Source organism: Dreissena polymorpha, chromosome 16 (assembly GCF_020536995.1).
Source record: "Dreissena polymorpha isolate Duluth1 chromosome 16, UMN_Dpol_1.0, whole genome shotgun sequence".
Taxonomy (NCBI): domain Eukaryota; kingdom Metazoa; phylum Mollusca; class Bivalvia; order Myida; family Dreissenidae; genus Dreissena; species Dreissena polymorpha.
In genome coordinates, this window is record NC_068370.1 from 44401706 (window position 1) to 44428508 (window position 26803).

General features: G+C 35.3%; 2 protein-coding genes across 4 annotated transcripts in view; both read left to right on the forward strand.

The window, feature by feature from the left end:
- LOC127862646 (probable dimethyladenosine transferase) overlaps positions 1–26803 on the forward strand; it is a 229114-nt gene that overhangs the window by 15203 nt on the left and 187108 nt on the right. Inside the window, exons 5-11 of one of the 3 annotated variants that reach the window (XM_052401852.1) lie at positions 2336–2385; positions 2785–2908; positions 3494–3586; positions 5710–5774; positions 7056–7119; positions 8182–8288; positions 10734–10787. In XM_052401852.1, the coding sequence (XP_052257812.1) occupies positions 2336–2385; positions 2785–2908; positions 3494–3586; positions 5710–5774; positions 7056–7119; positions 8182–8288; positions 10734–10776 (546 nt within the window). In that variant the 3' untranslated portion in view covers positions 10777–10787. Of the gene's footprint in view, positions 1–2335; positions 2386–2784; positions 2909–3493; positions 3587–5709; positions 5775–7055; positions 7120–8181; positions 8289–10733; positions 11843–26803 lie in introns of those variants that run through there. The other 2 variants (XM_052401851.1, XM_052401850.1) reach the window with 2 other exon arrangements.
- Positions 16216–26803, forward strand: part of LOC127861794 (uncharacterized) — a 155115-nt gene continuing 144527 nt past the window's right edge. The window contains exons 1-5 of the mRNA XM_052400474.1: positions 16216–16334; positions 18984–19765; positions 20036–20194; positions 20734–20983; positions 23250–23502. Coding sequence (XP_052256434.1) covers positions 19235–19765; positions 20036–20194; positions 20734–20983; positions 23250–23502 — 1193 coding nt within the window. The 5' untranslated portion in view covers positions 16216–16334; positions 18984–19234. The remainder of the gene's footprint in view (positions 16335–18983; positions 19766–20035; positions 20195–20733; positions 20984–23249; positions 23503–26803) is intronic.

The following is a 26803-nucleotide window of genomic DNA, read 5'->3' on the forward strand; positions in this document are numbered from 1 at the left end:
TGTAAAGTTGAACGTGTGCAATTTTATTACCTGTAATTAAACAATACCAACGTTATGCCTCTTTTTATGCCCCTGGATCGAAAGATGGGGGGTATATTGTTTTTGGCCTGTCTGTCTGTCTGTCTGTCATTGTGTCAGTCATTGTATGTGTGTGCCACAAAACTTTAACCTTGGTTAAACTTTAATAACTTTTGCAATATTTAAGATAGCAACTTCATATTTGGCATGCATGTGTATCTCATGGAGCTGCACATTTTGAGTGGTGAAAAATAAAAGTCAAGGTTATCCTTCAAGGTCAAAGGTCAAATATCTTTTTTTTTCATTCCTAAAACTTTAACAGTTGTTAAAGTTTGGTCATAACTTTTTGAATATTGAAGATAGCAACTTGATATTTGGCATGCATGTGCATCTCATGGAGCTGCACATTTTGAGTGGCTGAAGGTCAAGGTCATCGTTCAAGGTCAAAGGTCAAATGTATGGCTTCAAAGCGGCGCAATAGGGGGCATTGTGTTTCTGACAAACACATCTCTTGTTAGCTCATCTATTTTTTGAAAAAAAATTATGAGCTATTGTCATCACCTTGGCGTCGGCGTCGGCGTTGGCGTTGGCGTTGGCGTTGGCGTTGGCGTCGGCGTCCGGTTAAGTTTTGCGTTTAGGTCCACTTTTCTCAGAAAGTATCAATGCTATTGCATTCAAACTTGGTACACTTACTTACTATCATGAGGGGACTAGGCAGGCAAAGTTAGATAACTCTGGCGTGCATTTTGACAGAATTATGTGCCCTTTTTATACTTAAAAAATGGAAAATTTTGGTTAAGTTTTGCGTTTAGTTCCACTTTTCTCAGTAAGTATCAATGCTATTGCATTCAAACTTGGTACACTTACTAACTATCATGAGGGGACTGGGCAGGCAAAGTTAGATAACTCTGGCATGCATTTTGACAGAATTATGTGCCCTTTTTATACTTAGAAAATTGACAATTTTGGTTAAGTTTTGTGTTTAGGTCCATTTTATTCCTTAAGCATCAAAGCTATTGCTTTCATACTTGCAACACTTACTAACTATCATAAGGGGACTGTGCAGGCAAAGTAATGTAACTCTGACTGGCATTTTGACAGAATTATGTGCCCTTTTTATACTTAGAAAATCGAAAATATGATTAAGTTTTGTGTTTAGGTCCACTTTATTCCTACAGTATCAAAGCTATTGCTTTCATACTTGCAAGATTTATGAACTATCATAAGGGGACGGTGCAGGCAAAGTTATGTAACTCATACTGGCATTTGGACGGAATTATGGGCCCTTTATACTTAGAAAATTGAAAATTTGGTTAAGATTTATGTTTTGGTCACTTTACCCCTAAAGTATCATAGATACTGCTTTCATACTTGGAACACTCACAAACTATCATAAGGGTACAGTAAAAGGACAAGTTGCATAACTCTGGTTGTCATTGTTACGGAATTATGGCCCTTTTTTGACTTAGTAACTTTTAATATATGGTTAAATTTTGTGTTTCGATCCACTCGAAGTATCAAGGCTATTGCTTTCAAACTTCAAATACTTACATGCTATCATGAGGTTACTGTACCTGGCAACTTGAATTTTACTTTGACCTTTGAATGACCTTGACTCTCAAGGTCAAATTATTAAATTTTGCTAAAATTGCCATAACTTCTTTATTTATGATTAGATTTGATTGATACTTTGATGAAACTACTCTTACCTGACATACCACTATAGACTTCACCCAAACCATCCCCCGTGCCCTCCCCCCCCTCCCCCCCTCCCCCCTCCCCCCCCCCCAATTTTTTTTAATTTTTTTTTTTTTTTTTTTTTTTTAAGATCATCTCACAAATGACCACCACACCCTCACACTATACCCCCACCACACCCCCCCCACCCCACCCCACCCCCCAAATTTTTTTTTTTTGATTTTTTTTTTTTTTTTTTTTTTTTAAGATCATCTCACAAATTATCACCACACCCTCACACTATACCCCCCCCCCCCCCCCATTTTTTTTTTTTTTTTTTTTTTTTTTTTTTTCGCTTTTTTGGAAGATAGTGTAATAAATGTCCACAACCCCACACTATACACCCCTCTTCACTCCACTCCTCCCTCCTTTGTGATTGAAAATGAGAGTCCCTTCACCTTTAAAAAGAAAATAGATGAGCGGTCTGCACCCGCAAGGCGGTGCTCTTGTTCTACTTAGAACAACGGGTATTCGTCACTATCATGATAAGTGTACATCAAGTATATATTGGAACTAATTAATTGTATAATGTTGGAATAGTTACTGGTAACTGTATATAAAAAATATTTTTTACTTTCAGATATCCTCACCTTTTGTCTTCAAACTGCTACTCCATAGACCATTTTTCAGGTAAACCCAACAATATTTATAACTTTATAGCAGAACTTTAATTTTTTAGGCTTTGTGGTTTATGTGAGTTTTATTATGTAGCCCAACATTGTGAAAGGAGAACTAGAGGCACTAGAATGTTCAATCTCTTGGTTTGTCAGTTCATTGCAAAGCTTCAAAACTCTCCTCACCATGAAATGTAGATGCGCCAAAAAACTGTCGTCCCTAATAAGCTTTTGCAGACTTAACTGGCTAATATTAGAGGATACTTTATGCATGTGCATTAAGCCCTGGTTTCCCAAAGTGCGGCTCAAAAATATTTGTGACAATACAAATAAGAATTGCGTTAATTATTATTGTGTATCTATATATTATACCCATTCAACAATGTTTGGTAATTTACATGTATACACCTTACAGGTGTGCTGTTCTGATGTTTCAACGAGAGTTTGCACAGCGTCTCGTGGCTAAACCAGGGGACAAGTTGTACTGTCGACTGTCTGTGAACACACAGCTACTGGCCCGAGTTGACCATTTAATGAAGGTAACGTTTTAACAACTTAAGTTTTCATCATTAAGCAGTGGGTCATGGATAGAGTCAATCAAACTTTCGCTTGGTCCAGCATAATTTTTAAGTTAAGGTTCATCTGATGTTTAGGACACTGTAATGATCAACAGTTGAAATTTAATAATTTTATCAAATTATTGATATTATTTGCATCCATTGATATTATATCGAGATTCTAAATGCCCATGGGGCATGAGGTCTCTGCACTTTTTCTAGTTTGTAACCTCCCAATTTCAATAATGCCTGGTGTTAATGTGATTCTTCTTAAATTTGCAGTAGGCATGATATATTTTTTTTATTTGTGCAAACAATTTCAAAATTAATTCTAAACAAACAAGATATGTAGTCTTAAATATTTTTTCTTCTGTATATGAAATCATTTTTACATACTGTTACATTACATGTTATTTAAAGCACCTGTTCTCAAAGCTCTACATGTACAAATGTGTCAAAGCAATATGAGCAGTTTAAAAAAACCACCTTCAGTTGTGCCTTCTAAGGTTTATGATATCTTTTCAAGAACACTGATATTGCTTTATTTATGTATAAATTATTTTTAAGGTTGGAAAAAATAATTTCCGCCCTCCTCCTAAAGTGGAGTCCAGTGTAGTCAGAATAGAGCCACGTAACCCTCCTCCACCCATCAATTTTCAGGTAAGTAGGCATGATGTTGTTGTTACTGCCTGTTGTTGTTTGCCATTCTAACGAATTTGATAATTGGCTTGTCCTCTCATTAAATTTCAATGCTGTTGGTTTCTGTTAATAGTTTCAGTGGTAGTATCTGAAAACATTTAATAATTAAAGGTGATCTTCAGATGACAAAATGTTTTAGAGAAAATGTAACATGTGCTGATATAAACATCATGGAGCATTTTATGGTACGAACTCCTGATGCTGGCTTATTAATGAAGTTACAACACATCATTTTAAAGGCAGCCATTTCATTGGATATTTCTATATGTATATATTTATACTTTCATTAAACCTTCTTGAAACTCAATTTCAAGTACATTATCAATAAATTAAGCGTATATATAACTTTTTTATCAACAAGGAGTTCAATGAAGTTTAAAATCCTGGTTATCTGATTTGTAGATGGGCAGGCATGTGGTCTGGGTAGCTCAAACTGATTTTCTGGTCAAGGTCACTTTTACTAAAAAGCAAAGCTGTTTCTGCACAATAACTAGAGTTTTGATGGAGTAATTGCACTGAACTTTGTGTGTGCATGCGCTTACATGCAAAACTAGATGGGGATTGCATTTTTGGCCAGTTGCGTCAAGGTGTTGTGACTCAAATATAAAAAATATGTACTCAATTATTTGTATGTTGATGCTGTGCTGAAATTCTGTTCATTTTTAGCTTACATGCAGACCTGGATTGTAATTGCATGTTGCACAATTATTAAAATTTAAGAAAGTGTATAAGTTAATCATGGTTTTGTGGCATTTTAATGGCTTTTGTTAATATTAATTTTTTCTTATAAAATAAAAAAAATCCCATTTTTTTATACAAGGCTTTTTAAAAAAGCATTTTAAGTAATTCCTGTACCATTTCCAAATTTGGAAGAAGAAATGCTTTTAACAGCTGGGAACGCTCTTGTTTTTTTAATGCCATACCCATTTAAATGAATATCTATATTTCTGTTCAATGTGGTCAGTAGAAAAATACAGGAAGATAACACAATTCAGGACACTTCTAGCAGAAATAAAAACATGAACTTTGAAGACAGTAATAATTCAGTGCATGTTGCCTCATTTTCTTTCAAATTTCAACAGAATAAATGATAAGTTTGCCTCAAACATTAATACCGTTCTCGTTTAACTATCACATGTTCAGCCAAAGATAAATGAGGCCTCATAATGCAATCTTCCCTCAGCTTAAATTCTCTTGAAAACGTTACCAATAATTGTTCAGGGCATTGCCATAAAAACTTGTTTTTCTTATTTATAAGATTACATAGGAATTATTGTTATAATCCATGCTTTTGTCAAAAGTGTATGCCTTAACATGTCATCGACTCCTTGTATTGCTTTTCAATAGGGTTTCTTGTGTGGCACCAGCACTGGTATTCTATTCGGTGCTAGGAGATTTTTGTGCAATTATTATGAAACATTTGAATTTTCTGTGGCATAAAAGAGTTTTTGTTTTGGACATACTTTCTCTTATTGTTTTATGCCTTTTCTTATTGTTTTAAGCCACTTCTGTGACACAATATACAAGGTTGTTTATTTTTCTGTAATTGGTCAATAATGGTAAACTTATATCAGATAAAGGGTAGGAAACTTATTACATTATCATCAAAGACACTCAGCCTATTAGAAGTGTTGATGCAATTTGTGTGACTCAATGTGAATAATGTGTATTAAAAATCATTTAAAGCAATTTTTTAATTTTTATAATGCTTATTTGCTACCATTTTAGAAGAAAACTCGTAATTTTTTAAAGTGTGTATTTTTTTTTACAGATAAATGAAGCAAACTTAGAACTATAACTATGTTCTCATATGATGCTATAAATATACTGTGTCAATTAAAGTTACCTTTATATTTAAATTATTTTGATAATAATCATGAATTATCAGTTAATGTATAACTTACTATGTCATAGTACAGTTCATTTCTGCCATCATATATCATTTTAGTGAAGCTGTTTTTCTATTACAAAAGTCTGTTTTAACCAAAAAGCAACATAATAAACAAAATAATACATAATGTATGTTAAATATATTTGGGGTCTTAAATTGTTAACAAAAGCCTGCATTTAAATCGTTTTTCTAGGAATGGGATGGCTTGGTACGAATCTGTTTCTCCAGAAAGAATAAAACCATTGGTGCCTCCTTCAGGTAATGTCGTCTCTTGTGCACTTGCAACAAAACATGAATGCCTTTTTATCATTCATCTTTATGTACATTCGCATCATATATGCCTTGTTCTGTGAAAACTGGGCTTGCTACATGTGTGTAAAGTGTCGTCCCAGATAAGCCTGTGAAGTCGGCACAGGCTAATAAGGAACGACACTTTCTGTCTAAACTGGATTTTTTTTAGAAGGGCCTGCCTTTAACGAAAAATTCCATAAAAGCCAAAAGTGTCGTCCCTGATAGGCCTGTGCTGACTGCATATTTAGCTTATAGGTACACTGACTAGTTGTGTGTAATCAAAGCTACAAATAGTTTCTGGAAAGTTTCCAGTGACCAATTAACTAAAATGTTCTAACTTATTATACCACCACTAAACGAAGTTTAGGGGGTATATAGGAGAGAACTTGTCTGTCTCTCTGTCGGTCGGTCTGTCGGTAGGTCCGTGTCTGATCTCTAATTCAAGTAGTTTTCATCCGATCTTCACCAAACATGGTCAGAAGTTGTATCTAGATGATGTCTAGGCCAAATTCAAACATGGGCCTTGCCGGGTCAAAAACTAGGTCACAGGGTCACTTAGTGCATTTTAAACATTCAGCAATTTGTCTGCTCTCTAATTCAAGTAGTTTTTATCCGATCTTCACAAAATTTGCTCAGAAGTTATATCTCTAGATGATGTTTAGGCCAAGTTCGAACATTGGCCTTGCTGGGTCAAAAACTAGGTCACAGGGTCACTTAGTGCGTTTTAGACATTCAGAATGTTGTCGGCTCTCTTATTAAAGTAGTTTTAATCAGAGCTTCACCAAATTTTGTCAGAAGTTGTATCTAGATGATGTTTTGGCCAAGTTTGAACATGGGTCATGGCAGTTCAAAAACTAGGTCACGAGGTCACTTAGTGCGTTTTAAACATTGAGCATGGTGTCCGTTCTATAATTCAAGTAGTTGCATCCGATCTTCACCAAACTTGGTCAGAAGTTGTATCTAGATGATGTCTAGGTCAAGTTCGAATATGGGTCATGCTGGTTCAAAATCTAGGTCACTGGGTCACTTAGTACGTTTTACACATTCAGCATGGTATCTGCTCTCTAATTCAAGTAGTTTAGAGCATGGTGTCCGTTTTTGTGTGTGAAGACAACATGCAAAATATTCTGTGTCAATTCGGCATGTGGGGGTATTCGTCACGTCTGTGACAAAGCTCTAGTTTGAACTTATTTTTCCAGTTTGAGTTTTTAGCTTAACTGTACGTGTGTACTGATTTATGCTTTTCAGATTTACTAAAGTATTAGACATGCTGGAAAAGAATTACAGAGTTCACTGCTCTTTGAACAATATTGTAAGTACTTACACAACTTGTAGTGTTGTATGTAATGTATTCAAAGTAACAGGTGAAGGGTGTTCAATTGTTTAATTTAAAAGTGGACATTATTGTCCCCTACCGGTTTTACCGGAGTGGACTTATGGTTTGCGCTCTGTCGGTCTGTCAGTCTGTCAGACAGTCACACTTTTCTGGATCCTGCGATAACTTAAAAAGTTCTCACTATTTTTTCAAGAAACTTGACACATGGATAGATGGCAATATGGACATTATGCACGTCATTTCATTTTTTTCCTACGTCAAAAATTATGGTTGCTATGGCAACAAATAGACTCGAAATACTGCTGAAAATGGTGGTTTTCTGGATCCTGCGATAACTTTAAAGTTCTTAATATTTTTCATGAAACTTAAAACATGGATAGATTGCAATATGGGCATTATGCTCGTCATTTCATTTTGTTCCTATGTCAAAAATTCTGGCAACAAATTTAAAAAAAACTGACAATGGTGGAATTTCTAACAATGGTGGATCCGGTAGGGGACATATATTGCTCGGCAATAGTCTTGTTTAAATATGCTGTGTATAACATTATGTGCTAAAATTGTAAATGTTGTTTCTCAAAACATTTTGTCAAAATAGTTATCTGGTGCAATTGAGGGGTTAAGCACCCGTACTACTATATCAGTAAAAATAATAGATCAAGATGTTTTCTTTTGATGCAGTTTACTGGAGAATTCGAACTGTTTGCATAATTATTCTTTTTTTTAGTGGTTATCAGTTTTTGGATTGGCTAATATTTATCTTAAAAATATATATTCTATGTATTTTCACAAAAAACACCACAAACTGAACCCTTTATATACACCCCATGTCATATGGAGCCAGTGCTTACTATTCATATTACAGTGCTTTAATGTATTTGTCAATGTATTATTTGTTAATGCTGTCAACTATCAACTTACAAGGTCTTCCTGTAGTTTGTGTTATTATTTGTTTGATTGTTAGGTTTTTTCCATCTTCAATTATATTTCAACATTATCGCAGTCAGATTTAGTTTACAACCTTATGCTTCGTTTCAGCCCATTCCTCCAGAGTTTGATGTGAAAACCAAGGTGAATGAGATACTTACCAGCAAAGAGTATGATTCCAAGCGGCCGAGACAGATGGACATTGATGACTTCTTGGGGTAAGCTGATTGGCTATTCACCAAACGGCTTAGAATGATTGAATCCTTATTATTAAACATGGACATTGTCCTTCCAGTATTATTCCATAATATTATACACGCGTGTACACACACATTCATTAGAATGTTTTCATTATGTTTTAGAGATGTATTCAAGAAATTAATGATCAGTTGTAAAAAAATGTGTTATTATTATACGCCCGTTTTCAAAACGGGAAGTATTATAAGATCACCCTTGGCGTGCGGCGGGCAGGCAGGCGCAGCGGGTGGGCGTCGGCAGCATCCACAGCAGCGTCCCCTCTCTAATTCAAATAGTTTTCATCCGAAGTTGTATCAAGACAATAACTAGGTCAAGTTCGAATATGGGTCATGCCGGATCAAAAACTAGGTCACGAGGTCACTATGTGCATTCAAGGATTTAGCATGGTGTCCGCTCTCTTATTATACGCCTGTATAATAGTTAAACCCTTGGCGGGCGGGCGGCGTCCACAGCAGTGTCCGCTCTCTAATTCAAATAGTTTTCATCCGATCTTCACCAAACTTGGTCAGAAGTTGTGTCTAGACAATATCTAAGTCAAGTTCGAATATGGGTCATGCTGGGTCAAAAACTAGGTCAGGGGGTCACTAAGTGCATTTTAAGGATTAAGCATGGTGTCCGCTCTCTAATTGAAGTAGTTTTCACCCGATCTTCACCAAATTTGGTCAGAAGTTGTGTCTAGATAATATGTAGGTCAAGTTCAAATATGGGTCATCCTGGGTCAAAAATCTAGGTCACGAGGTCACTTAGTGCATTTCAAGCATTTAGCATGGTGTCCGCTCTCTAATTGAAGTAGTTTACATCCGATCTTGACCTAATTTGGTCAGAAGTTGTTTCTGGATGATATGTAGGTTAAGTTCGAATATGGGTCATTCCGGGTCAAAACCGAGGTCACGAAGTTACTTAGTACATTTCAAGCATTTAGCATGTTGTCCGCTCTCTAATTGAAGTAGCTTTCATCAGATCTTCACCTAATTTGGTCAGAAGTTGTGTCTAGATAATATATAGGTCAATTTCAAATAAGGGTAATGGTAAAGTTATCATGGGTCTCGAGGTCACTTAGTGCATTTCAAGCATGGTGTCCAAAACCTTCTAACGGGCATATCTTGTGACAGTTTGGCACTCTTGTTAAAGTAGTTTTCATCCGATCTTCACCAAACTTCGTCAGACGTTGTATCTAGACAATATCTAGGTCAAGTGCGAATATGGGTCATGCCGGATCAAAAAATAGGTCACGGGGTCACTTGGTGCATTTTAAGGATTTAGCATGGTGTTCGCTCTCTAATTGAAGTAGTTTTCATCCAATCTTCAACAAATTTGATCAGAAGTTGTGTCTAGATAATATATAGGTCAATTTCAAATAAGGGTCATGGTAAAGTTATCAAGTTGTCCATAACCTTTGAACGGGCGTATCTTGTGACAGTTTGGCACTCTTGTTTTAGTATGTTATTGTATTAAATTCTGTGTACTTTTATGGAAAAGAATTAATAATGCCTGCATATTCCTAAGAGTTTCTTTAATGCATGAACCAAAGGAGAGCATTTTTAGCGTGGTTGAATGTTGACCTTATGATGTGAAATTATAATTCCTACAAAGGCTGTGATTTTGGTTACTAAGTGCTATAAATGAATAATATTGTACATATTAAATTATTTATGTTGTGTTACTCTATTTTAAAATTACTGGTATTATTCAATAACAAATAACAAAAGTTGTGTAATAATAATGTTATATGTATGCAACTTTGTTTGTTAATGTCTGCAAAGGTCCATAAAAGACGGTAGCCTTTTGGAGCCTTTGCCAACGTTACTGTTGGGATTTGGTTAAACTGTCAACTGTAATTATCAGTTGATCTTAGTTAAAATTTCTGCTTCATTTTTAAGAGAATATTATATGAAAATGTTGTTAGGAAATTTGTATCTGCTTCACTTCTTACTGTTTTTAAAGGACGCTCATGTATTTAAATGTTTATGTTCTAATGTAATAACTATTGATAAACAGTAATTATTAATGATTAAATATTGGAGATGTTTAGAAAACCATTGCATGAGCCATTGTTGTAATTTGTGTTTTGTAATGAGACAATGCAAACGAAGCTATGGAATTTGTAAACAAATTCGTAGATCGCTGAGGAAATAACGGTGTCGTCCCGATTGTTCCACATTTAGAAATCCATATAATAACTATATTAAAAGTTAAAACACACCTAACATAACAAGGAACTCATACAAAAATACAAAAAATAACCAAAATATTTAAGATTACTGAATACAGTATAACATAAAATATTCATAAATGTTATTGTAAAGGTAATTTTGAACCATATTCTTACTAACAACCTCAGAAAGTGCAGTAACCCTGTAATGTTTTCTGTGCTCGGTTTTAAACATGATATTATTGTGTTCCAGGTTGCTGAACTGTTTCAATTCAGCAGGATTTCATTTCTCATGACACTGCAGTAGGTCTCCATGATATTGCAGAAAGCCTCAAGAAAAACACAACAAACCCTGTCTATCACTGTTCACCAAAACAGTTGTGTGTTATGAGGCTAGACTGTAACCAGGCATGACTTTAACATGATTGTATCAAAGACTATGCTGCATAGTAATGTTGATTTTGAATTAATAATATTTGTATTTGAATTGCCATTTAATACGTTATAGTTACATGTTATTGTTGTGGCATCAAGAGAATGCACACATAAATTGTACCTAACTGATTAATCAAATTAAACTATAAGTATAATTTAATTTAATTGAAGCAATGTGCTTTCCTGTGCATGTTGTGTACTGCATAGTATATATGTGTAAAACATCTAAAGCAGTTATTTAAGTGGGTAAATTACTTTTTTTTTCAGGCAAATTCACCATCATTATTAAAGTAAAGCCAGCAATTAAGTTTTTGTTTAATATATATGTTAGTTAACATTATATTTCTGCTTACAGGAATGTTAATGTCAATATTGTTGAACTGTATTGTACATTCACAAATGCATGACTTAACACTGATGATTTTTATATAATCAAACATGCAGGGGCTTGTTGTTTGTATTCTGTCAGTTGCAATGTCAAGCAGAATGTACACTAATTTTGCATTTGTGCAGGTTAATGTAGTTGTAAATATGTAAATTAAATGCTTACAGATTCTGTTATCGTATCAAATAAACTCGATTTAATTTTACTGATATTGTATTTATCGCAGTTAGATATATATCACACATTTAAAACTTTGATAAGGGCGTAACTTTAGCCATATAGATGTTTAACACATTTTGAGGTGCAAAATAACTAGTAAAAACAGGTTCCTATGACAAAGGTCAAGGTCAGATATGAGAAAAAATTATGTAATTTAGACTTTGTACATGTAAATACATGTACTAGTGCATATGTATGTATACTTTTGTTATTGCATGCCATTCTTGAAATGTGAAGAAATGCCATATCTGAACAGGCGTGGCTTTAACTGTACTATGCTGGACGACTGTCAAATAAAATAATAAATAAACTCCTGAAACGTTTTTAGCAGAAAAATTATTTCTGCTTTCAGCTAGTCAGTATTAACTTACCATAACGCAAAGTGCGCAATTTGAGCTTTTGTGGTCACACTATATCCGGCATGCAGTGCGCATCATACACGTTTAGCATGTTAATACTTTCGAGGCCATATTCTGAGCTCACCTGAGCCTGAAATGACTATGGTGAGCTGTTGAGTTAGGTGACCGTCCAACGTCAGTAGCCATGTGTCATCAGTGAATGGTCTTCTACAATTTTCTAAAAACCAAATTTGCTAGATAGCTGATGAATTTTCATGAAACTTCACAGGAATGATTATTCGGCGACCATTTTTAAAATTGTTCAAATAGTTTTGGTCTGCTTTATATGAAGGTTACCAGAGCTAAATAATCTTATCATAATGATAAAGTAATGTTCATTTAAATCAACGTAAATAAATACTGTTTAAACTAATAAGAACTAACCAAGCATGCCATGTTTTTTTATCCCTTTTTTTTTATCCCCGCCAAAATTTTGGAGGGTATATAGTAATAACCTCCATCCGTCTGTCCCAAACTTTGTCCAGAGCATAACTCCAAATTTATTTAATGGGTTTACTTTGAACTTAGAATATAAACATATGGCAACAAGGAGAAGTGCAGTGACCAAGAACCATAACTTTACCTTTGTTTTTGAATGATCTCCCTTTATTTAATTTCATATTAAATTTTTGTCCGAAGCATAACTCTAAATCTACAGAAGGGAATTACTTGAAACTTGAACTATAAACAGATGGCATATAGGAGAAGTGCAGTGACCAAGAACCATAACTCTATCTACCTTAGTTTTTGAATTATCTTCCTTTATTTAATTTCAAAGTAAATTTTTGTCCGAATCATAACTCTAAATCTACTGAAAGGATTTACTTGAAACTTGAAATATAAACAGATGGCAAGTAGAGGAAGTCTATTGACTAAGAACCATAACTCTATCTACCTTAGTTTTTGATTTATCTTCCTTTATTTAATTTCTAAGTATTTTTTTGTCAGCAACATAACTCTAAATCTAATGAAGGGATTTACTTGAAACTTTAAATATAAACAGGTGACAACTAGGAGAAGTGCAGTGACTAAGAACCATAACTATATCTACCTTAGTTTTTTATTATCTCCCTTTATTTAATTTCAAAGTAAATTTTTGTCCGGAGCATAGCTCTAAATCTACTTATGGGATTTACTAGAAACTAGAAATATGAACAGATGGCAACTAGAAGTGCAATGCACATAAACCATAACTCTATCGGCCATAGTTTTTTTAAATTATCTCCCTTTATTTAATTTCATAGTAAATTTGTATCCGTTTTGTCCGGAGCTTTACTCTAAATTACTGAAGGGACTAACTCTAATCTTAATTTGCACTCTGAAGTATTCACTGTAAAATGAATAGATGAGTTTAAGGAAAAATACAGTGACCGAGAACAGTAACTGTTTATAGTCTTCTTTGTAAATAACCTCCCTTTCTTTCATTTCCATATATTTTATTCTCTACAGCAGGACTCCAACACTATATAACATATTGACCCTTGAACTATTAATAGATAACACAGGTGCCATGATTTACAAATATTATTCTACTCTCTAAAATAAATGTTCTCGTACAAGCAAACGCATTTCGGCGGGGATGGCCATGTTAACACGGCTTTTGTTTTACTACAAATCGCTTTTTCGTGAAACTCAACTAATCCAGGCCATTTCATGGTAAATATGTAAAAATTGACCATTTGCTATCGATGTTTTTTTAGCTCACCTGAGCACAACGTGCTCATGGTGAGCTTTTGTGATCGCCTTTTGTCCTTCGTCCGTTGTGCGTTGTGCAGCGTCAACATTTGCCTTGTAAACTCTCTAGAAGCCACATTTATTGTCCAATCTCAGGGACCTATACAAATTTTTCCTCATATGGCTATATATGGCTATAATAAAATCTTGTATACACTCTAGAGGCCACATTTGTTGTCTGATCTTCATGAAACTTGGTCAGAAGATTCATCCATATAATATCTTGGACGAGTTCGAAAATGATGCCGGTTTATTGAAAAACATGGCCACCAGGGGGCGGGGCATTTTTCCTTATATGGCTATAGTCAAACCTTGTTAACACTCTAGAGGCCACATTTATTTTCCGATCTTCATGAAACTTGGTCAGAAGATTTGTCCCAATGATGGCTCAGATGAGTTCGAAAATTGTTTTGGTTTTTTGAAAAACATTGCCACCAGGGGACGGGGCATTTTTCCTTATAAGGCTATAATTATATGGCTTTTGTAAAACCTTGTTAACACTCTAAAGGCCACATTTATTGTCTAATCTTCATGAAATATGGCCAGAAGATTTGTCTTATTGATATCTTGGATGAGTTCCAAAATGATTACGTTTGCTTGAAAAACATGGCTGCCAAGGGGCTGGGCATTTTTCCTTATATGGCTATATATGGCTATAGTAGAATTTTGTTAACACTCTAGAGGCCACATTTAGAGTCCGATCTTCATGAAACTCGGTCAGAAGATTCATCCCAATAATATCTTGGACGAGGTCAAACATGATGCCGGTTGGTTGAAAAACATGGCCACCACGGGGGCAGGCATTTTTCCTTATATGACTATAGTAAAACTTTGTTTACACTCTAGAGGTCACATTTATTTTCCGATGATCATGAAACTTGCTCAGAAGATTTGTCCCAATGATATCTTGGATGATTTCGAAAATGGTTTTGTTTGCTTTAAAAACATGGCCACTAGGGGCGGGGTATTTTTCCGTATATGGCTATATATGGCTATAGTAAAACCTTGATAACACTCTCGAGGCCACATTCATTGTCCAATCTTCATGAAATTTTGTCAAAAGATTGGTCTCAATGATATCTTGGATCAGTTCGAAAATAATTATGTTTGCTTGAAAAACATGGCTTCCAAGGGGCGGGGCATTTTTCCTTATATGGCTATAGTAAAATCTGGTTAACATTCTAGAGGCCACATTTACTGTCCGATCTTCATGAAACTTGGTCAGAAGATTTATCCCGATAATATTTTGGACAAGTTCAAAAATGATGCCGGTTGGTTGAAAAACATGGCTGCCAGGGGGCGGGGCATTTTTCCTTATATGGCTATAGTTAAACCTTGTTAACACTCTAGAGGCCACATTTATTTTCCGATCTTCATGAAACTTGGTCAGAAGATTTGTCCCAATAATATCTTGTTATCTCAGGTGAGTGACTTTAGGCCTTTCAGGCCCTCTTGTTATTATTTAGTTCCTAATATACTCATTCCAATGCTTACGTTTTAATGTAAAACTTTCAACATCAGTAAACATAAAGTCAACATTTTGCACATAGCAAACGCATAACAACACATTTGCTTAAAGCCACACATCTTATTTGGCAAAGTTAATTTAAGTATATATAAGAAACATATTTTATCTTTCCCAATTAGAATATATCTGGTGGTTACAAGGTAGAAATACGTCTTTTTTGCGCTTTAAAACTTAAAAAAAATCGCGTTTGTCGAAATTGACGTATACCTCTTGAAATCCTACTTTCGGTTTTAAAAGCGGTACTGTTTGAAAAATAATAAATTAAATTCCTTGCTAACTAGGCTATGCATTTTATTTTATCTATGCCAATTAGAATATATCTGGTGGTTACAAGGTAGAAAGCCGTCTTTTTTGCGCTTTAATACATAAAAATGAATGGACGTCCATGTCTAGAAATACTACTTTCAGTTTTAAAAGCGGTACCGTTTGAAAAATAATAAATTACTTGCTAACTCGGCTATAGATTTAATGACAATTTTGTATATTTTTAAATTGCATCTTGATGTATTGATTAACATGTGATTAATTTCAGAGTATTGCATGTGATATTATCTTGTTAGACGGAACTTGACACGTATCAACATTTACCTTGTTTTCTTAGTTTTTTCGGATTCGTTTATATGAATACGCTGTCGCGAAAGTTGTTTACAATCTTAAAACATAAAAGTGATTTCTTAACAAACATCAATGCTTTAGCTTCACACAATTCGATAAAAAGAATAGCATAACGAGTATCCTTTACTAAAATCATGTCTGTCAGGAAATCAAGATGATTTGATGAGAACATATCTTTACACATCTCAATTAGTTAGTATACTGTAACCTGTTGGAGTTGCAAATACAATAATTTACCCTTGGTACGATAAAATAGCTTAGACGTTTCAAACACAATTACTTAATCTTCACTTTTCTTTTTCAAATTTCTTTTATTGCATAATTTTATGTGCGGTATTGCTGATTTGTTTTTATCTTCACGGGCAGGTTCTGATTGGTTAGAAAAAAGGTAAACCGGATATGACCTTTTATCAGCTTCACTAACGCCCACTTGAGGTTGCATGTGATTAGGAATAGGATTTGGATGATGATACACATCATAAAGAGTAGTGTACTTTAAATTAAAACATTTTTATATGCGACATTCAAGAAAAGAACAAGGTAGGAATTCGAAGTACATTTGTAATATTTATTCTGTTTTGATGCTATACCATGTTTACCACTACACACTAGTAAATAGAAGCACAAAAAACAATCCTGTGAAATCACTTATTTTCGCTTAGGTACATTTGTTACGCTTTAAGCAATCTGCCATTCCGAGAATTCATGACCACCGCTTATATTTACGATTTGTCAGTTTCTAAACAGATTCCTAGTTTAACGTCTTTTATCCTAATGATACATGTTCGATTAAAGATTTAACACGCAAACAAATCATTAATGGTATTTCTAATTGCCTTCTTATAAATATTTAAAAATGTTGAATGCCTATCCGAGTATTAGTGTTCAAATGAGGAAAACACATATTTTTTACGTAACGTTTTGCCTTGGCAACCGTTGAAGTTAATATTTCAAATCAAAAACGTTGAAGCGCCGAGAACATCTAGATATTAACTGTATAGCGTTATGCACCTTAAACTTATGAATGCATTTTACACTGTTTTCAACAAGTAGTTTACATTTTGCGTACAGAATTCGTGCGACCAATGTGGAGTGCAAATTGAGGACACTTTTAAAAAAACAAAAATGTTGCAGTTTGACATATTATGGTAAACATTATCTTAAGTACACAACTCATGATGGGACCCCTTATATCCAGCAGTGGAGACATCGGTCCTTGCCAAGTAAGAACCAAATCCAAGAGCAACCGAAACACATGTTTATTGCATTACACAAGTTGGCATAAGGGAGCATTCAACGTGCGTCATGCAGATCGAGAATTGCATCGATTCGTTTCCTTTTGATTTAAAAACAACTCTTTCTTTCTTTGATTGACAAAGCTCGGAATTCGTATCCCGCTAATTCAGGCGATTCCACAGAAAAGCAGTATTTTGGAAAGGGCAAAATTCAGCATAACCGTTTGATTGCAGTATATACCTGTCGTATGGCCAATGTGAAACATGTTCAGGGCATATTGAGCAACATACATCCGACATTGTGCCGCAAACACTTACGCCATGACTCGCGCATTACAGGTTCATTAATTACCCCAAATAAGCATGAAACACATTTGTCATTGTATTGAGAAAATGAAAGACATACACAAACTTGATAGACTAATCATTTAAAGAACTTACTTAATCACACGAAAACTCAAATATTTTCAAAAAGTTTTCTCTCAAAAATACGTGTGCTAAGACTTCAATACGCTAAAGATTGTTTCATACATTTAAACGAGTCGTTATTTATAACTCGGGTCTTCAAAACAAAACAATCTTGCATGTAGGCTGTCATGTTTGTTTCATTCGCATGTGACACTTGTCGGCGTTATCTCGTCAACGGTTCACCAAGCGAAGGAAAAGGCGGACAGCCGACCTTGTTTCACCTGCGTCGTATCCGTCTCAAGATTATTCTATCTGCCGATACATTCGATAATGTAAACCTGTTTTAGCGTATGATTACTCAATAGAAGTCAATACAAACATAATTGCTAAATAAGCATGTATATGATTCGGTTTATTTCGGTTTATAAGGAAGGGTATTTGTAACAATTACAAAAATTTTCATTACGATTAATACATAAATGCAAAGTATTTCATGGTCAGACTTGAAACAAACGTTATTGTGGATACACACAATATGAATAAGCAAACACGCAATTGTACCTTTAACTCAGATATCTCATTTGATAAGATATCGTGAACTCTTATTTTCGGAACACCTAAACATTTAATTACATAGCAGCGCTTAAATACCGAAATGCAACTCAAGACACCCCTGATATATCCATATCTTGTCTCAATTTGTCTTGTTCAAGAGGTCTTTTATCCAATTTACTGCTTTTATCAACATTAAACGTACGGATTTGATGGTATTTCCCTTGGGGTCTATATATCGATATTTAGTAGTGAAGATACTGTGTTAATAGATACCCGAAGCATTTTTATTATTCGCCTTTTTAAATAAAATGATAATAGCAACGCAAGCATAATTAAAACACACATATTCGAAATAAGTGTAGCACTCGGGACACTGTGGTGTCAATAACAGGCCAAGCAAACATGTTTCATGTTTATAAAAGTGTTTTCAATTGGAGACCATACAAACATGTTGACTTTTATTTTTTGTGCTTTTGTTGAATAATGTGAAGTTTGTTTTAACAAGTATTATTATTGAGTATATGATTTGCTTTTGCGGACCTATTTTACGTCAAATCAATATCATATACATTGTATAAGAACAAAAATGAGAATTTAACACAAATGAGTTTTAGATTTGCAGCTAATAGTGCTGTTTGTTTTTCTTATAAATGCACTTATTTTGTTCAAATAAATGCTTTTGAACATTTAAGATAAGAAAAAATAAATGTATAAATTTGAAACTTAGGCTACTTAAAACACTTCCATAGTGCGTGGATAGTCTTTAATCATAGGATTTTGGTAAATCATAGTAGTGTTACTCAGTGACCGTAAGTTTTGCATCAATATTTTGTCCGAATCATTTATATAAATCTTATTTCGTTAAAAAATACATAAAAGCATAAAAACACAACAGCTATGGCAACAGCATTATAAGGATGTTATGTGTATAATTATAACATGCAAACACGACAATAAGATGCGTTCAATAATGGTGTTTCTTATGTTTTAGAATTGACACGTGGTGTTACAGAAAAACTGGTTGCGATAAAATGATTTGCTTTATGTTTTCGTTGATGTGATTCTTTATGAGCGACGTAAGAGTTTTGTAAAATACAATTACTGACTTATAGATGAGAAATTAAGGGTAACCTTATGGATATATGTTCGGAGTGAACACAGATCAGAGAAGTTCTACTGATATACTTGTTGGAAGTCTGAGAACGAACTCGCCTCTGAACGGTGCTTTTCAGTCTCACCAGGATGGCTGCCACAACCAACGCATTCACCGACAAGGACACCAATAACTGGTTCAAGGCGTACATAGCCCTGAATATAACAAAGGAAGGACTGACTAACTTCGTACTGAGCGAATTACACATTGTTCTCAATGCGGTTGGTATAAGCTGCGGACAATGTTCTATTGCAAACCTCATGCCGTGTCCTACTCAGGGCCTGTGTCAAAAGAGGAAACCATATAAATGCACTTTCCATGCGTCACAACTACCTAAGTCATGCCAAACATGTGACCAAGTGAAACAAAATATCAAATCGTTGCACAGATTTAACTGGCCATCTTGGCGAAACTCTAAAGCGGAAAGATGGGCAACGGATCCATGGGAAATTGGTAAATGCTACCTCCCACCGGATGGCTATAGCGACGTATCTTCTGTACAGAAATCTGACTTCAACGGTGTAATAAGCATTTTGTTGAACTGCACACATTTCCAGACATGTCTGTCTCCCGCATGTCTATCACCGCCACCACCTGATAAGCAATGTTTGCTTGAAAAGGTAATCTTAATAAACCAACCAAATAGCACAAAGCTGATGGTTATTTTTCCAGTATGCTATGATTGCAATCTAATGTAAAAGTACATGAGCTATAACGCGGTTTATGGTTTACAGCTATTTCTATGATACCAACTACACAAACATGTTTTATACGTGGCATTTATATCCAAGTTTTTTCCGACGCCGTGACACCGACGGCTTATGCGTGTATATATTTACCTTAAAGGGTTCTTTCTTGGTCCTAAACTACACAATTACATGTTCCTCTAGATCCGTCAAATAGGCCGAGATGTACGTCACACTGCCGACTGCAAGGTGACAGATGCTGACCTGCAGGGCTATTTCAAGACACTGGCCACCCTGCTGGCTGATCCAATCTGCTTATTACAAGATGCAGCAGCAATAGAAGCGCGCAGGAAACTAAATGATGTAAATTGATGCATTTTTAGTTTCAAAAATTAGTCGAGTGTGTGTTGTTTGTCTCAATGTATACAAATAATAAATGTATAGAATGTTGATACCTAGCAATTTTCTATCAACTTTCAAGATTGTTTTACATCAGTATGTTATTTCAACTGAACGTAAGATTTTTTTGGATTCTAATTCTGGAACATTATAAGAACGGTATACAGTCAAATTTCAAAAACACTTTGGTGATTGTCGGTATCTTGAAAAACAACAACAACAGCAACAAAACAACAACAACAGCAGACGAATGTCCGTATTGTAAAATACATACTGTGCAATGTTTAGACAAACCGAACTATTTGACGCTATATAAAATTGTACGCACATAAGAACTAACAATTTGTAAAAAACAGAATGTTAATGTTATATTTTTCCTAAAATTTGAAAGCTATTTTTAGTATGTTTTTTTATATACAACAAGATTCCATCCTGGGCTCGGATATCACAAACATGATTATATTCATCGATACAAATGTAAACATGTCAATATTTTGTCGCAGTTGCAGAATGATCGACTTTCACTTACCGAACTGGGCGAGCTGTTGGAATACGTCAAGCAGACACTTACACACGCGAAAGAGGTTGGAGAACGTTTATCTGAGGCTGAAAAGACCCTGACAGGACGCCTCAATACGTTAGAGGCTACTTTACAGGCTGGAAAACAGTGCATTCAAAGCGAAACAATTTATGTGCGCATTCAACAAGCAGCTAATGAAAAGGGACAAGACGATTATGAACGAGGCGTAGCAGGTTTGTGAACGTATTCTATCGACACATATCTTCACTTCGTTATAACCTGATTGTATTTGCATTAACAATTAGACAAATCCATTCAACCGATATAGAATGTTTGATGGTATGTTTTTAATATCCGATTTACTATAGCAAAAGTCTTAGTATCAGATCGAACACATCCGTTATACTGACGCAAATTATGATGTCATTTCGAATGCATCAGTGAACAGACATATACACCATAGCGCCCTGTCGGTCACATATTTTATAATGAAATGTCGCACTTGTCCTTTATTCTGGCACTGCCAATTTACTGACGTTTTGGACACATCCGTTATTCTGGTGCATATTTTATACAACCGTGTCGGTATACCGGAACAGTTGCCATGCCTCCGTGTCAAACGAACACATCAGTTAAACTCAAACAGACACTTTACCACCGTGTCGGGCGAATATCTTATACTGACACAGACTCTATACTATCATGTCGGACACATCCATTATTTTGATACTTACATAATGACTATATTGTAGTCTCGGACATTAACTTAGACATTGGTATGATCTTAAAGGTTTAGGCTGCAGCGATTTTTGGCAGAATTGTGGCCCTTTGCCTGTTTTTCCACAATATAATATTAAGTCCCCGCTTTATCTAAAGGTTGCATTTCGATCAAGCTTTCACAGTTGAATTACGGTAACGTGTAGACGATCTTAAAGAAACAAATTTTGTCTGCATCAAGCTTTGGCAGAATCTTTTCTTCCAAAATATAGAATATACAGTACCGAAAGCGTGTGTTTTCTATTCATCTTGAACTTCATATTGGATCTTGATAAAAGTTTCCCTTTGAATGATATTAACGTGTAGATAAACGTGAAGAATGAAATTTGAGCTAAGACGAGTTTTGGCATAATGATTGCTCTTTGTCTGTTTGTTTCAACTAGAGAATATGTAGGTTTTTTAATATAAACAATTCCCTTTATTTTTGGAGAATTCCGCTCAAAATGTCACAATGCTATGACTTCAATGTGTCACAGATCATAAAGAAACAAATTTCAACTGATACCATCTTTTGTTGAAATATAGCGTTTGTCGTTTGGTCCACTGTAGAATATATAGGAGAGTTGTCTAAACATGTGTTGTGGTTGCATTAATGTCTGCGACACAGTTTTAGTTTTAAATTAAAAAAAAAGCGTCTCGAGAAGCTTTTCAGTTTTACCTCTTTGATTGGTGTTGTAAAACTTCCATTGTGGTCGAAAGTAGATCATCGATGCCAATTCCGGAATCCCATGTAAAACAAACACTTGCGTGAGCTTTATGGATCAAATTTCAAATCACATACTGGACAGACCAATTTAATTTGTAGACGGGCATTCCTCGAGGGGGTTAACGACATCAGTCGGTGTCCCGGTCGAATCATGTAATACACAATTCAACATTCGTATAACGGGAAATGTTACTTAAAACAGCCTTGTCGCATACAAGTGAATACAATTTGTGTGTCGCTGCGTTAACGCGCGATGTGAGCATATCAAAAGGACAATGATGACATACTTTATGATTTAAAGATTTAATTCCAAACCCTCTCCAAAAAACACACTATCACACTTTTAAGGGTTCATGGATATTTTCCGTTGCTAGTGTTATTTAATACGTCGGATTTTTGTGGTTCTTAAAACTGATGCAAAAAAGAAGTAACTTTCAAAACATATACATATGTACACACATATTAGGTTTAAACTTGTAAATCTTGGTTTTTAAATCCTCCGCATAGAATTAGACGTGAATATTTTGGATTCACATTATATCTGTTTGCCAGATCGTCAGTTCGTCCGGCACATCGTATATCTTTTATAATTTTGTATTGGTAAGATTGTTTCGAATATAAAAAAAAAATGCTAAACACATTTTTGGATTTGAACTCAGTTATAGAATTAATCTTACTTTTCATTTAAGTATATTATCATAGACACTACACTTAAATGGTAGACAGCATATTAAAAGAGATACCTGATGTGAAATTAGATGTATCTGCTACTTCTTGCTTGCGCACGCCAGCAAAACCTGTAACATGGATACCAAACAAATATTTTACTAAAGGTTTATAATAAAAAATCGTGTGTTTCAACAATAATGGCAGATAATATTTCTTTTTTGATTAAATATAATCTCGTTTGTTTCGTCGAAAAGCACTTATCGTGTTGTGTTTTCTAGTAATTAAAAGTAGATTTGTGAACAGATACACACCGGTAATGTTTTTATCAAGTTGTGTTATTTTTCCAGATCTTCTCAGGCGATTAGAGGACCACTATCGTGACACAGTTATCTTCGTACCACTGTCGACATTAGATCTCAGTCGCGATAAACACGTACAGGACATCTATGCCAGTCCAAAAATACACAGGATGAAAATAGAGAATGATGGGAGACGCACGAAACAGGAACAAATATTTACGTACACAGATTTCTTTTATAAAGATAATCAATTATCTAGACGTACATATTTACAGGGCGAGCCGGGCAGCGGCAAAACAACCTTTGTCGTTAAGTTAGTTAACGATTGGTGTAATGTTCATTTGCCCTCAATGGGTTCTACCAAGGAACAAACTGCGTTGGTTGACGTTGGTATCCTTCAGAAATTCAAGTTTCTTTTTTTCATTTCATTGCGCGATTCACGAAATCAGACGTATGTAACGCAGATGATAAAAACACAGCTCATCGACAAAATTTACGCGGATGGTGAATTGGAGGACGCGTACAAACTGGTCTTACAAATAATGAAAACTTCTACGTGTCTCGTCATTCAAGACGGTCTTGATGAATGGCCTGGTGAAGATGCTCTACCTTCTATGGCAGGAATTCTTCAGGACCATTGCATTATACTCACAACTTCTCGACCATGGAAACTCGCTGATGAACGTATCAGAAATTCCCAAATCGACATTCTGTTAGATCTTGAGGGCATAAGCGATCCTAAAGCATTCAACGAAAAGGTATTGCGTTGTCTACTTGATGAATCAACTGATCTCAAAGAAATTGTGAAACAATTTGAAGATTTTTTTAGGAATCGCAACCTCCAGTCAATACCAGTTTCGCCTATGCTCAACACGCTTATTATCTGTACCTGGGTAGAAGGGATAGCTGATCGTCTGTCAGGATCGTCACTGTGTGAACTCTACACAACCCTACTTGAAAGTCTATGTAAAAAAGCAAACCCTTGCATAAGTCATTTCAACGAATCGGAGCCATTGCCGGTAAACTGCTTTTCTCGATCGAAGTACATTAAACCAAATATACAAGACATAAATGTCATTTCAAAAGCCGCTTTCTCACTTTTGTTTTCAAACGAAAGAGAGATGTCAATAGTATTTAACGAAATAAAATTATCGGAATATTTGTCTGACAATACACAGAAGTTCGCACTCAAATCTGGATTATTATCTATAAGAAAACCTACAAGCCGTATCGATAATACATGTTCGTTTGCGCACAAAAGTGTGCAGGAATTCCTTGCGGCTTTTCATATCTCCGGCAATGTAGACGTTATTAAATGCGTCATTTCCGAATACTTTAAACGCCATGGAAACACCTTTCTCGATATATCTCAAGTGTTTGTATTTCTATGTGGGTTGAACATCACGGCAGCGAATAAACTCTCTAAACTGATGAATTTACAGGCCATTGCTCAGGGATATGGATCATTTTACTTTGGTGAGCAAGATTTCCTCTGTTTTACAAGTTCTTTCCAGCGTTGTGTTTTCTCGGGCTATAAGGAAGCTGCAGCAAACAAAAACACTCCGGTGCAACTGCATTTGAGTCACTTAAATTTCGATAGTTTCGATAATTGTAATATGGAAGATTTTTATCACATCTGGGCGATGAACGTTTCGCGCGCGCGATCGTTATCCGTAAACCAATTTCGTTCAAACCAATTTCGTTCAAGAAAACATATAACAATACGTTCACAAGACGCGTCGTCTGCTCGTCCGGGATCTGGATCTGTTTTCATACCTGCACGTGATTATCCTGTTTTTTCTGCACGTGAAACTCAGGAAGAAGTCAATTCGTCCGCTTCTTTTATGGACATAACCTTGACATCATGCCACCGCCTGGAACAGCTGAACCTCGAAGACAATGTCACCGTTCAACCAAATTCACTTGTGGGTCTGAACAATTTGAAACATCTGAGGTTAATGAATGTTAAATGTGAAGGACTGGACTTGTCGCGGTGTCACAAGGTGGAACATCTGGACATCCAAAGCAATGTAACCCTTAAACCAAATGCACTTGTGGGTCTGAACAATTTGAAATTTCTGCAATTAAGTGACGTTAAGTGTGAAAGACTGGACTTGTCATCATGCAAAAACCTCGAGCGTCTGATACTCTTTGATGTAACCTATAAATCAACTTCACTTCTGGGTCTGAAAAACTTGAAATATATCTATTTATGGTATTATAAAAGGGAAGCACTTGACATTAACTTGTCATCGTGTGTTAGCCTTAAAAAACTGGAGTTGAGAGGTGATGGTGTTAGCGTGCGACCATTGTATGATTTGAAGAAGTTGAAACATCTTCGTTTAGATTGCACATGTAAAAGACTTGACTTGTCGTATTTTGAATACATGGAAGTAATTGATATCGGCTCCAAAGTAATTTTATTGCCACTTTCTACTCAAAACTATAAGAATTTAAAACAAATTGAAATAATGTGCACTTATAAGGATCTGGATTTGTCATTGCTTGAAAATGTAGAATCGATACAAATCAGCGAAAAAGTGAAAGTTTTACCGAAACGACTTCTCCTTCGTAACAAACAAAATCCTTCTCAAATTGGCTTGTATGATTTTGATTTTAACAGTTCGGACAAAATAGCCAATAATACATGGTGTCTTCTAAACAGTGCCGACCCAGCACAGTGTGCAGACTCTACTCCAATACTGGCCTCTATAAAAAACATAAGATTGACACGTGTCAAATGTTCCACTACCTGGCTACGCAATCTGTTTAGTACGCTGCTTACTCTCGATCATAAGGTGTGTTGCCAGCTGGATGACTGTCAAATAACATCGAGTGTAGAAGGCGCAGTCAGCAGATCATTAATGCGTGTATACGCAGCCATACATACGGATTTAAACAATACTGTCAAAATTACCAATAATGGTTATGACTTACCAGATCTCTGGGAATCTGTGTACGGTTTGCGTATCAAGAGTTTCAGTTTGGGTAATCGATATGGAAGAATGAAAATTAATCATGGAACGTCGTTTTCGCAGTCCCTTAGATCTCTCAAACTGCTTGAAACGCTAAAAATTTATTTTGCGACATATATCGACCTACAACTACCTCAGTCTTTGAAACACGTGGCTTTGTTTTACGATAAACTGTTTTCATCCCAACTACGCGACCTGGTGAACAAACTGTCTGCTTTGCCTGGACCACTTGAGTGCAGAACAGAATTTGGTTGGTCTAATAAAACTGTTAACGAGGGAGACCCACATAAATACTTGAATAATCAGTTTCCAGCAGAAGAGTATTTTCTCATCAAACAGGAACTGGAAGCGCTGGAGAATGTTAAAGTTAAAAGATTTCGAATATATGACCGGTCAGTTGAGATTGATGATGGCACTACATCTGCATGGTCCTTACGTCGCGGTGTTGTTAATGATGGTGATCATAGCGATGATATGGCTGATGATGAGTATTATGAAACGTTCGTATCAAGGATTTCATATAAAGATGATGTCTTCAGTCGCATATCAATGCGACTTCAGATTTTCTGTGTTTAAGATCCAGCATTAACAATTAATACATGCGATTGCAAAACATACTATTTACAT